Genomic DNA, 12,549 nt, shown 5'->3' with positions numbered 1-12,549 from the left:
TCTTAATTTTTTTTTCTGTTATATCGCAGAGATATGAATTCGTGTCATCCACTCAGCTCATTTCTTGATCGAAACATGCCTGATCCCTGTCTAGCTTCGGGTTGAACGAATTCTTACAATAATAATGCAGCAGTAAAGTAAACACACGATGGTGGTACGAGGCAAGCCCGGATGGTAGGTTGCAGCTTTGTTGCAGCGGTTGAAAGCATGTGGGATGTAGGAGTACAAGGAAGGGAGCAAGCATATCCAAAAGATAAATGTACTGCGTATAGAACTGCATCGTTTTTAAATTTTGTTTCCTGCCAGATCAGGGTGTATAGCCTGTTCAGAATAAAAATACAGAGTTCCCCCGATTTCCCCGGATTCGAACCGGCTCCAATGGCTCACGAATCTTAATTCATACCTTTGAGATACTCATGTGGACTCAGAAGGGTCAGAACCTAAATTGCAGCCCTTAACTTCATGGAGATCACGCTTGATTGGTTCAGGGCATTTGTATTTTCCCACAAGGATCCCTTAGTAGGAGGGATGACACCCAAGCTTCCAGATTGTTGACCGGTGTTGAATGGGGTGGTAATGCCGCCTATTGCGCTGGCACATTTCTGATAGCTTGACCATGCTCCTTTGTCCAACATGATCTCCTATCTAAGACGGAGAGAATCCGTTCGGTTTGATAAGCGCCAAGCCTATATGAAATAGGTTGTTTTCAACCAGAATGTTCGAAGACGATCAGGATTATAGTGTATGTACTGTGTTGAAAACATCCAAAGCCCTCATTATCTTGCGAAGTCGAAAATGCCCGTTTTTGGAATTCCGCGAAGCTCGTATTCGTGCCAGGGATTCTAATCATGGCGCATGGAGGAAAAGGCAAGAAAATGTGATGTGTATGAGGCAATATTCTGCTTATAACCAGATAATTGCACTCTCATATCGTTGCCTAGGGGTGCTCTTTAAAATAGGAAATTTGGGGACATCGGAGCGTTTAGATCGTGGAAGAAACAGGTTTTACGGCCTCGTGTTTGTGAATTTTTGAGTATGCATTGTCATACACGATGGAACGCATCCTTTAAGAGGTGGTATTTGAAGGGGACGAAGAGGGAAGTTGATCTGGAGCTCAGTGAATCAGACAAGACATAAAAGGGAGTAAAATCCCCTTTCCAATACCTCTATTTTCTTCCCTCACGGTCGTTAAACCTCAAGAGTGTCAAACCTTAAAGCCAATCTAAGGACAATAGAGCCCAACCAAAATCTGGAAAAAAGAAAAGCAATATGAAGCTCAATATTTTGCTTCTCTGCCTGTTTTCAGGCCTAACCACAATCCTCGCTGCTCCTGAAATGGAGAAAAAGGCTGCCAGTAGGTTCGGCCAGTATGATGTATATGTCACAATCGGTTTTAGGGAAAAGCTAACGTATTTTCTGCTCTCTTATAGCCAACTCCCTAGACACCTCTCCTGCCACGAAGGGTAACGGTGATGTCCTCGCAGATGGTATGATTATATTTTGCTTTCTTATCTTCCTCGTCACGCCCGTTTCAATATGGACGGGAATCCTGCGGAGCTGATTAAGGTTTTCTTCCATTTCGAAATTGGTAGCTTGCTATTATTGCGTCGGCGTATGCCGCGGTTATTACTGCTGCGACCCACGCCCGAACTGCTTCTATGCCTCAGGCGGCTGTTGGTGTTCTGCCTAGTCAGAAAACTCTCGCGACGGCCAGCATAGCGCACAAGCAGCGCGTTCTTTCTGGGGTATATAGGACGCGAAGTTGCTCGTGAGTTGGATGGAAATATGATGAGATTTTGGATTGCCAGCTTTTGGTTTTGATACCGGGCATACTTGACATAAGGAACAATGGTGGTCCCGTGTCGCTCGTTAAAGAGACGAGGAGTGAACATTGAACCTCAGTGCTGTTTCATCAAATATCAATCAGGGGTTTCATGTTGAAGTAGCTAGGAAAATAAGTATGGGGCCAAACAATAAATTGCACTTGGGAAGAGTTGTTTCCGTGACTTGTGTGTTTTAATAGTATTTTATTGCATGTAGCTTTCTCGCACGGGCCTGAGATCGCCCCCTAGACAGTCAAAGCTGCATCCTAAAAAAATTTTAGGTTAAGTAAACCGTACAAAAGTAGTTGTTTCCTATTGTCACTATGGCACATGAAGACCGAACGGCAGGCTGATTACGTGTATTTCTGTTCGGAGGCACTCGAAAGTGTCCACCCGCCGATATTTTTTCTGGGGTTTTTAAACCGCTATGGTGGCTTCAACTTCAAAAGAAGTCGACCTCTCAATGAATCAAATATCAGATGGAGGGAATAATAGACCGGAGAAACATCAACTCGTTTGAGATTCTAGACCGGGAATACCCATTGGGCCAACTGGCGACGGCGACGTCAAAAAGGGGCAACAATAGAAAGCTGCAAGATTGCCTCGCGATGGCACAAAGGACAACAATGGGAGTTTAGAGATATTCCCTACCGACGTCAAAGAAAGCACGACAATAGGGTTGTTTCCTGCGCATAGTACATATCAAGTAGAATTGGTATAAAAGTTGCCTATAGTATAGTATGTATCGTATTTCTCTTGCGTCTGATCTTTTCTGAGTTGGTTGATGTTTTTTCCTATTCCTGAAAACCTAAATTAAACTATACTTCGCTAACCTTCTTTAGAAATAGCGGCCGTTTCTGACTAACGGATTACGGCATCCATCAGGTCTCAAACCCCTTATCGTCCCTTGTCTCGTAGGGACTCCCGACGACGAACGACACCCTACTCATTCCTGTCTCATCTTCACGTTCGCGTCGGAAGAGCAGCGCCCCAGTCATTCCCTAATAGTACTGCGATCCTTGGTCGCCCACACTCCTTTGGTCCTGCAATTGTCGCCGGCGACCTTGTTGCAGCTTCAACCCCCTCATTTGGTTCGCCCTGTTCCCCGTTCTTTTTCCCGTAATCCAGACATCTTTTAAACTGGTCCAATCCCCCTCACACCCCATCTTGTCATATCACGCCTATTCTGTGTCTCGATATCACACTTGCATGCAGCTTGTTTTAGTATCCATGCCTACCCACTAGCAACCGGCACTCCTATTGTTCAGATATTCAGCATGGATTGTTCTCCAGATATGCCAGAATCATCCATCGAGGCTCGGTCTTCGTTGGCTTCCGACAGCCGTGAGCCGCAGCCGACGGATTCTATGGTTACCGTACCCCTTTCAGACGCTTCATTCGGCCCTAAGACCACGGACTCTGTTAGTCGTACCTCCGCTGTGTTCTCGTCTCCAGTTGTAGAAGACCCCGAAGATATTGCTGAGGGAGAAAGCATTGTCCCACCAAATGAGGACACTCCACGGCGGCATTCCAAGGTTCGATCAGGAAGCACAGGTTCTTCTTCTTCTACAGGTTCTAGAAGTAGCGGAGGAAGCAGTGGGCCGGAATCTCAAGAGGGAAGTGAGCACGTTGACTGGAGAGAATTGGAAAAAACAGAGCAATTGGAGTCCAAGAGTGACCCTGGAGATGAGGTGAGTTGATCTGTTGAAAACGCGATTTCCTTCTACCATGGAATATTTTCTTACAGGCATTAGTCTACTGCTCTACTTCTTGCGAGACTAGAACAAGAGAACAATGCACTGGCCGGGAATCCCAAGTCAGGCTCACATGTTCGAAAGGACTCCCGTCCTCCGTCTCTTCATCAGATCAGAAAGCTTGTGGACGAACCGCAGAGAACTTCCCTGCGATTTTCCCAGCTCCCCACCCCTCAGATGACCGAGTTGGACTTCTGGGCTGCGCTTGTCGCAGACTACAACCACACTGCTCAACGATTACCTACATTGACCTCGAACAAGATCAGAGCGGGTGTGCCCCCACCATTAAGAGGAGTAGTATGGCCCAGCATTGCTGGTGCTAGAGATTCGGATCTTTTAGATGAATTTGAGAGGCTCAGCGGGGAGACTAGTCCATATGAGGGCTTAATTGGCAAAGATATTGGTAGAAGTTTCCCGAGTGTGGAGATGTTCCGTGACCCGAATGGAGAGGGACAGCAGATGCTAGGAAGGGTATTAAGATGTTTTAGTCTTTATGATGACAAGATCGGGTATTGTCAGGGATTGGGTTTTGTTGTTGGCCCTCTTTTAATGCACATGAGCGACGCTGAGGCGTTCTGTGTGCTCGTCCGGTAGGCACAACTCTTTTCTCATTGCCATTTATCACTCACTAATACTATTTTATTTCTACAGCCTCATGGACCACTATGATCTACGTTCCTGTTTCTTGCCAACACTGTCTGGTTTGCACCTACGGATATATCAGTTTCAGACTCTCCTTTCGCGTCATTTACCGGAACTCCACTCGCATTTGGAATCCCTGAGAATCGAGCCGGTTTATGTTTCTCAGTGGTTCTTGTCGTTCTTTGGGGTTACATGTCCACTGCCGATGCTTCTCCGTATTTACGACGTTTTACTTTTGGAGGGAGCTTGTGAAACATTGATGCGAGTGGCTCTTTCACTCATGCAGCGAAATCAGAAAAAGCTCCTAGCATGCGAGGAACTTGAAGATGTTATGCAGCTTTTGCTTGCCAGGAGTATATGGGATACGTAAGTGGTGTCCTTATTTCTTTCCCACAATAACCATGTACTAACGTCTCATCCCGATAGATATGGAGGTAGCGCGGACACACTAGTCCAGGACTTCGTATCATTGACTTCCTTCGTGACGCGGGAAAGTCTGCAGGAACTGGAAACAAGCTATAAAGAATCGCAAGCCACCTCAACCAGTGTTTACTTTCCTCAGATGCAAGCTGTCGCTTCAAGGTTCCTAGGACGTCTTTGGGCGGGATCCGGATCCCATAATTCTGCTAGATCACTTACGTTGAATCCAAACGCCCCCCCTTTGGTTTCACGGCCCTCCAGTGCTGTGCGACGAACCCCCTCCAAACAAAGCATGGCCTCTACACTAAATTCGTTCGAATCAACGTCCGATGCTAGCACCGCCCCAACTGAGTCCTCCTCAGCCCAAGCCTCCGCCGTGGATTCAACCAAGCGTAAAACGAGAATGGCTGGAACGCCAAATCAAGATAGAGACTTACACAGTCAAATAGAAGATCTATTGACAGCTCTGACGGACATGCAACGCGAACAGGCAGCTTTGGCCAAAGACCTCCAGAGAGAAAGGGAGGAGCGAGAAGAAGACCAGCAGGTTGGAAGGCTAATGCTTGGATATTTGAGGGAAAATTCCGGCCAAGACGAACATGAACATGCGACCCTACTCGCCAAAGCCATTAATCGATTTTCTCCCACAGAATCTCGCCGTGCCTCAATAGTTCAAACAAAACGCGAACTCCGAGATGAGATGGTTAAGTGGAAGGAGAAATATGCACAGGAGGCTTCAATATGTAAAGACCTGAGCAGACACATTGACGATAAAGATGTAGAGTGTTCCCAAGTTAAGGACGAGCTGAAAAGAGCACAAGCTCGCCTGCAGGAGGCCCACAAAGACAGACAAAGACTCGAGAAAATCATCCAAGAACTCCGTGTGAGAAAAAATTCCCGATCAGGCACCTCGCACGAGCCTCAAGGTTCCACAGGTTCCGCGGATAGAGGATCGACTGGCTTGCGCGAATTTAAGCTTTGTCGGACGGGTTCATCCGCTTCTACCTTCTCGAAACGAACCAGCAGCCTTGGAGCACAGGCATTTGTGTCCAACGAGGACTCCCGCGTAGGCCCTGACGAGAATCTTCTCCTCGAGCTTGTCAACGCAAAGACTGCGGAGGCGGTTGCTCGACAGGAGCTAGAAGAGGTGAAAGCAAAACTGGATTCTTTGAGGAAGCTGATAAGCCGTTCGGCAGACAGCTCAACTAGGGGGCCTGGTCCACTTAATTTAAGCCGCAGTCTCACCGTCAACTCACCTGCGACGTCCAAAACCTATCCACACTCCCCGACAGAATCTGTTAAAACGCCAGGTTCGAGCGCCGGCGTTTCTGCAGCGGGGTTTTTTAGCGGATGGACGAAACGGACCGTGTCTACCTCGTCTGAATCCCGATAGCCGTGCACTTTCCCTAATCCCCTCAGCATTAGGACGAAGTTCTTTGTTAGCAATTAGCAACAAACATGTACCTCAGTCCCCTCTTTCTGGGAGGCAAAATTCCAAATTTCGAGCATTGAATGGTCCCAACAGAGCTTGCTTCGTCCGGTCTTTGATTTTGCGCTACCGACCTACATTCATTCTTCATTTCATACACACCATACCGCCTTTTGATATTGCTGAACGGATCTCAGCATGGGGTCAGTTACACGACTAAGAAATTTTAAGTCTGGACTTTTCATAAACTGCGATTTCACAGCAAGCGGCTTCCTTTTCTCTTTTTTTGACTTGCATTTCACCTGGCACCTTATTTCCTTTTCACGAGACAATTTCATTGTTTACTTTAAAACCATTTTCTTTGCGCCTCTTAGGTATTTCTTACGGCTACCTTTTGCTTCTGGTCCCTCTTGGACAAACCCTACCACCTCTGTACCAACTTTTGTAATATCGTCATTTATGTATCCTAAGGTTGTCTTCCAGTCGCCGGAAATTTTATATTATTTTTATTTTTATTTTTGAATTTTCGAATTAATTTCTTGCATGGTTCTTTAGCCATCCCATTCTTTCTATGTGTTTCCTTTTTTCCTTTTCCTTTTCTTGTTTCCTTAGTTCTCTTCGTCCTGTTCCTATTTCTTTTCTTTTCTTTGTCTTTTCCTTTTTCTTTTTTTTTTTTTTTTGGCCCACCTCTAAACCATCTCATGTTCCATATGTACACTTCGTCAACGGTTCTCTATGTACTGTACAGCAATGCCTCACGTACGCAGTAAGATGAAACGGAGGAGTGTAACTTCTTTTTTTCTCTTCTTTGAAATGTTCAATGTTCAAGTATATATATACCCCTTTTGGACTTCACACCCGACTCTCATTCTTATAATATATAGCTTGCCGTGTTTTCTTTTCTTTTTTCGCTTTTTTTCCTTTTTTGTTTCCTAATTCATCTTTTTCTATCTTCTGTTGCCGGTTTTCTTGGAGATATTTACTCCTTCGTCATGGTTGGCTATTGGGATGTTTTATTTGACCGCCATCCTACTGTTTGGCTTTATTAGCCCGCCATTCCTATTTTGTGCAGGCGAATTTTATTCTTGTCTCATAATCTTTTTGATGGTTTGGTATCTTGGTAGGTAGGTAGGTAGGCAAGGCCTTATGTTACCTACTTTATGGAAATGCCATAAAGATGTTCCTTGCAAAACTAATTATCTTATTTTGTTCTTGGCTCGAGGAGTTACAGTAATCCTTTGCCGTTTCCGTACATCGTGTTTCTGCGACCCCTGACGGCCACTGAACTCGGCCGAGCTTCCCCATATATCAAGAAGTTTAGTTTATCCTCATTTGATTTGATGTAAATCCATCTAGTCAACACTCGTTGTAGCCAACCAAAAAAGAGCCCAAAAAGAGAAAGAAAAAGACACTTCCCATGGGAGCAAACTTCCACCAATACTGTCCCCTTCTTCCCCCTGAGCCATTTACTTCAATGAGTAAAATGTAGAGCTGACCTATTAACAAATACCCCCTCCTCAACATTCCTCCTACCACCTCTTAAACCCCCCAGTCGACAAACTAGGCGGCAAATCCTTCTTCCTTGTTCCCCATTTACTCTCCTCACCCCCAAGAATCAGCTCCAAAACACCCCCTTTCTCAAATAAATCATGTCCAGTCCAGTTCTTGTGCCAAACCTCCCCATCGCGCCTTGCCTCTTGGATATAATTCGCCTCATATGAAGGATCAAAATTTATGTTCCAGATAATCGCTACTTTCCCCGTGAGGGGATTGCGAATCTTCTTTTTCCCCGGTGGCCGAATGGTTAATGCGGCCACCCGGTAGCGCCTTGGTGTGGGAAACCAAGGCGCGTGGGTTCGAAACCCGCAGGGGATACATTAAATCCGGAACTCAAGCACCTCAGGTTCCTAATAAATACAGAGGTGTACAAATCGCTCCAATGAATCGCTGTGTGTTCCTGGGCTGGGAAGTTATTATCGCATGTATCTAATTGTCACTCCTTTGTATTTTCCTATGTTCTTGTTATCTTGGCGTGGTCTCAACACCTGTATTTCCTCCTGTATAACCAACACTTGACCTGTATTTAACATCACGCAAGGACTCATCATAAGCTCCGCTTGCATATGAGTATAATGGAATAATAATAATAATAATAATAATAATTGCGAATCTTCACCTCCGCAAAGAACGGCGGGGTGATGAGGTATACATCCTGGCCGGCGACGGGGTATAGACCGATCATCGCGAGCGCGAGGAACGAGCCCATCGCCCCGCTGTGGTAGTTGCCGGGGATGCCATTGAGGGAGTTGTTGAATTGGGAGGGGATATAGAAGTGCGCCCGCTTTGCGGAGAGCGCGGGACAGCCCGAGTAGTGGTACTGGTACACGGGGAGGAAGGCTTGTTCGTCTCCCACGTACAGCAGACTGGACTCGTGCAGGTACTCGAGACGCTTGGTGTATTCGTCAGGTCCGCCTAGCGTTGCTACGAGCGTTGCCATATCCTGGGGAACGTAGCTATGGTTCATTTTTGTCAGGGATACAAATAGCTTAGCTGGAGCGCAGGGGCAAGTGATATGGGAATGAGCATCATCACAGATTGAAGAAAGAGAAGAAAAAGATCTTCAAATAAGAGAAAGCAGATTGCAAGACATGTTATAATATCTTGAAAAAACACTGTAAGAAAGTAGAATAATAATGATTTCAAGTAACACTTTTAATAAATTTAGACTGAACTAAGTATAGAAATAATACAGATGACTAGACTAGCCACCGGGACCATGAATTTCACATTTGATCCCATTTAATCTGGTCTCATACATTTCTTGGTGTGAATCCTGCTGGGACTAATCATTAAAAAAACATGCAAAGTGACTATATATCAGATCTCAAAATAAGATCATGACTTAGAAAAAATAAGAAAGTAATCTTATTTAATCTTATTTAGTTTTATTCTTAGTATAAAGTTACTATTTTTAGACATTTTAAGGTTTTTTTTAGACTATTTTTAATTTTTTTAAAAGTAATACTTTTTGATAACACTTAAATAAGATTTAAAGTCATTTAAAGTAATTAAAATAATTTAAATTGAGAAGTAAAAATCATAATCTTATTTAAAAAATATGATAAGAGTAAATAGTAAGTCTTACTAAGATAGTATAAGACTACTATCTAATGTTAAAATCATGTAATGAGATTAGTTAAATTGATAATAAAATTATTAAATATTCTAATTCTGATCTTAGACACAGTCATACAGTCTACAGATAATATTATATATAAGAGATTGAAAAAGAAAGTAATAATAAGACTTATACAGTAGCAGTGAAATTAGAAGAAATCTTAAAAATAATTTAAAATCAAGATAAAAAAAGAGAGAGAGAGAAAAAGTATTACTGTAAATAAACAGTAATATAAGAAAATTAAAAAAATATTAAAATTAAAAATAAAGAAATTAAAATTGATAAATTTTTTACTGAAAGATAATGAATTTTAATAATATTTCTGTTTTTTAATTAATTAACAGAAGCTGATAGAGAAAAAAAGAATTAAAATTTTATTCGGATTTTAAATACACTTTATAATTCAGAAGATTAAAAAAATAACTCTGTTTTGTAAGTATATTAATTTATTTACTGTTGAAATGTGTGGCGGGCTGCACTTAATCAATTATATAGACTATTCTGTTACACTTCACAGATTTCTACTGCTTCAATCCTCAGCTGAAAATCTATGAAACTTCTATTTTTCCGCCCTGAAGTTCCACCGCGTACACTACTGTGTATGTGTATAAATATTCACTCTGATTGCTGATTTTCACACTTTCTCTTTCTTTTCTTCTCTAACATTTTTCACTTTGTTATATAAAATCTATAAATATCATACTAATCTATTCAGTGTAGGCCTCTTATACTTGAAAAATATTCATTGTCTTCTTATTAGAAATGATTATTCATGTATCATCTTCTCATTAGAAATAATTATTTATTGAGAAGATATCTGAACATGTAATAATATATGTGACGGGCTGCGCCCGATCATTATATAGACTATTCTCTTACACTTCATAGATTTTGCTGACAGCTCTGATTCTCAGTCATTCTTGATCACTGATTCTCAGCTGAAAAACTCATGGAATTTCTATTCTTTCACCTCAAAGTTTCACTGTGTACACACTGTGTATATGTATAAATATTCACTTTAATTACTGATTCTCACACTTTCTCTTTCTTTTCCTTCTTTAATGTTTTTCACTTTGTTATATAAGACCTATCAATATTATATCAATCTATTTAGTGTAGGCCTCTTATAGTTGAAAAACATTTATTATCTTCTTATTAGAAATAATTATCTATATATCATCTTCTTATCAGAAATGATTATTCATTGAGAGATATCTGAATGTGTAACAACATATAAGAAAGAGAAACAGTTAAGTGAACACTGAGTTCTCAGATAGAAGCTTGCTTATCTGTTACTCTGACTCTGTAATAAGATCTTACAAGAGAATATTAGTGAAAGACCTGAGAGTTCTAACATCTCAGATGTATAAGATATTTATATAATTACACTTCTTCAGATATCACAGATATTTCATATTCAATAAATGATAAAATCATGTCTAATAATAATATGAGAGAACTCTTAAACATGAGTATAGAAGTAATATCACAGTGACTTTAAGCAATGTTGAAATTACAACAGTAATAGATAGCTAATATGCATACAACTCAATAACTTCAATATAAGAAAATTCAATAATTAATTCAATAAGAAACTCATACAATTTCAACATCTGCAGAATTGAATATAAAAGCACTGAAAGAATACTTAGATACTTCTGTATATTTCAATGTCTCTGATCTCACTCTCTACTTATCATGAAGAATGAAAATACTCATGAAACTGAGTATGAATGAAGATGTCATCAGTTCACTAATCAATCAAGATTAATATATCAATGAATAATTAAAGAATTATATAAAATAGAAGTTTCATTCACAGATAAAAGCATGTAAATCAGTGTTATAAATATCTGATAATATTATCAAATATCTTGATATTCTGTTCTGAGACACTGTCATATAATAGAAAGTGTTAGATTAATTACAGAGTATCTGACAGAGAAACACTTCTCTTACAACATTCATTTCTGACTTCAATATCAAGATTCTAGAAGCAGGTAATTAATCTTGAGAGAATTGAATGAAGATTAATATACTCAAGAAGATATTAACTTTCAAACTCTTACAGACTCTTATAAGTATAGATAAAGATCAGACTTATGAAGATTTCTGTATATAACTTCAGACATTGAATGACTGTCTTATCAAGTTCAAGAGTATACAGAACAGTGATAGAAGATGTTATATTTATACACCTGCACTGAGAAATAACTCAGTCACTTATACACTCACACTGAAGAATAACAATGATGCAGATGTCATGAATTAAGTAGACTTGAATATCTATGCATAAGCATGAGTCTTTATTATCTGAACAGGCTTCTAAGTTCCTGAGATCACTTCTGAAGAAGTCACTGATTAATGTCAATAAGAAGTGTGTATCAACTGTAACTGATCAGAATATATTGCTTTCAACTACTGATCAGTCTATATATCTTCTCACTTAAAGAATGAATCAGTGTCTGTCTGCATTGATTACATTACAGTGAAGAAAGATTCAGAAGATAATTATAAGAATACTTCAATGAAACAGAGAAAAGATTAGCTTCTATTCAAATTTGTAAACAGAAGCTTGAAGAGATTGAATGACAATAATTTAAAGAGAAAATGATAATGAATGTGATTCTTGTATCTACTGTGATTGATAATATATATAATATGAAAGCTATGATAGACAGTAATCTATGTTATTATACAATGATTAAATCTTCAGTTATAAGATATTACAATCTTCAGCATATTCTCTTATCAAAACCTCAACTTCTTACAGAATTTGATAACTTAAAAGATATTTATATCTGTTACATAATGAAGTTGATTATAGATGTGAAAGAACATCAATATGAAGATATCTACATATATAAAGTTGATAATCTTGATTATAATCTTATATTAGAACTTGTCTGACTATCTGAATAAGACATCTTATTGAATACTTGAAACAGAAGCTTGATATTCTCTAACAATGATAGAATTCATAAAGATGACATTTACAAGATCATGAATCTGACACAGATCTCTATTAACACATATGAAATGCTCTGAAAAAGAAGTTACTGACAGTAGAATTATATGATAATCTATTCTATCAGTCTAGCTGATATTAAAAATATTCTAGAAAAGTTATCTCATGTTATAATAACAGATTCTTGTACAAAACTCTCTTAATATCATGAATATCTAGATGTCTTCTGATAAGATAATATTATAAATATACTCTTCTTATGAGATTCTGAAGTGAATCACAGTATCAAGTCAGAGAAGAAGAATAATAAGAACTCTGAATCATTATAAGACTCT

The 12,549-nt window shown here is 40.0% G+C and overlaps 2 protein-coding genes and 1 pseudogene across 3 annotated transcripts; 2 read left to right on the top strand and 1 right to left on the bottom strand.

The window, feature by feature from the left end:
* The first annotated feature begins 2,673 nt into the window (after positions 1–2,673).
* Positions 2,674–8,025, top strand: BDBG_08801 (GTPase activating protein). The gene is made up of 4 exons (XM_031723729.1): positions 2,674–3,514; positions 3,578–4,167; positions 4,229–4,585; positions 4,646–8,025. The coding sequence occupies exons 1-4, from the start codon at positions 3,101–3,103 to the stop codon at positions 6,030–6,032; spliced, it is 2,748 nt and encodes a 915-aa protein (XP_031581014.1). The 5' UTR covers positions 2,674–3,100; the 3' UTR covers positions 6,033–8,025.
* Positions 7,373–8,739, bottom strand: BDBG_17866 (uncharacterized protein). Its single transcript, XM_031725493.1, has 2 exons — positions 8,245–8,739; positions 7,373–7,849 (listed from the first exon to the last, which is right to left on the bottom strand). The coding sequence occupies exons 1-2, from the start codon at positions 8,590–8,592 to the stop codon at positions 7,598–7,600; spliced, it is 600 nt and encodes a 199-aa protein (XP_031581013.1). The 5' UTR covers positions 8,593–8,739; the 3' UTR covers positions 7,373–7,597.
* Positions 7,855–7,942, top strand: BDBG_17867 (annotated as a pseudogene). Its single transcript has one exon. The product of its transcript is annotated as a tRNA-OTHER (tRNA).
* Positions 8,740–12,549: the final 3,810 nt, after the last annotated feature.

The sequence above is a fragment of the Blastomyces gilchristii genome (genome assembly GCF_000003855.2).
Source record: "Blastomyces gilchristii SLH14081 genomic scaffold supercont1.29, whole genome shotgun sequence".
Classification (NCBI taxonomy): domain Eukaryota; kingdom Fungi; phylum Ascomycota; class Eurotiomycetes; order Onygenales; family Ajellomycetaceae; genus Blastomyces; species Blastomyces gilchristii.
The sequence above is the reverse complement of the archived record's forward strand: the minus strand, read 5'-3'. Positions and strand labels throughout refer to the sequence as shown.

Bases quoted from the DNA above. Each gene is read 5' to 3' on its own strand.
- BDBG_08801 (XM_031723729.1), top strand. From the start codon at position 3,101: ATGGATTGTTCTCCAGATATGCCAGAATCATCCATCGAGGCTCGGTCT. The intron at 4,168-4,228 runs GTAGGCACAACT...TTATTTCTACAG, and splicing joins GCGTTCTGTGTGCTCGTCCG to CCTCATGGACCACTATGATC. The intron at 4,586-4,645 runs GTAAGTGGTGTC...TCATCCCGATAG, and splicing joins GCCAGGAGTATATGGGATAC to ATATGGAGGTAGCGCGGACA.
- BDBG_17866 (XM_031725493.1), bottom strand. From the start codon at position 8,592: ATGAACCATAGCTACGTTCCCCAGGATATGGCAACGCTCGTAGCAACG. The intron at 7,850-8,244 runs GTGAAGATTCGC...CCGGGGAAAAAG, and splicing joins CCCCGCCGTTCTTTGCGGAG to AAGATTCGCAATCCCCTCAC.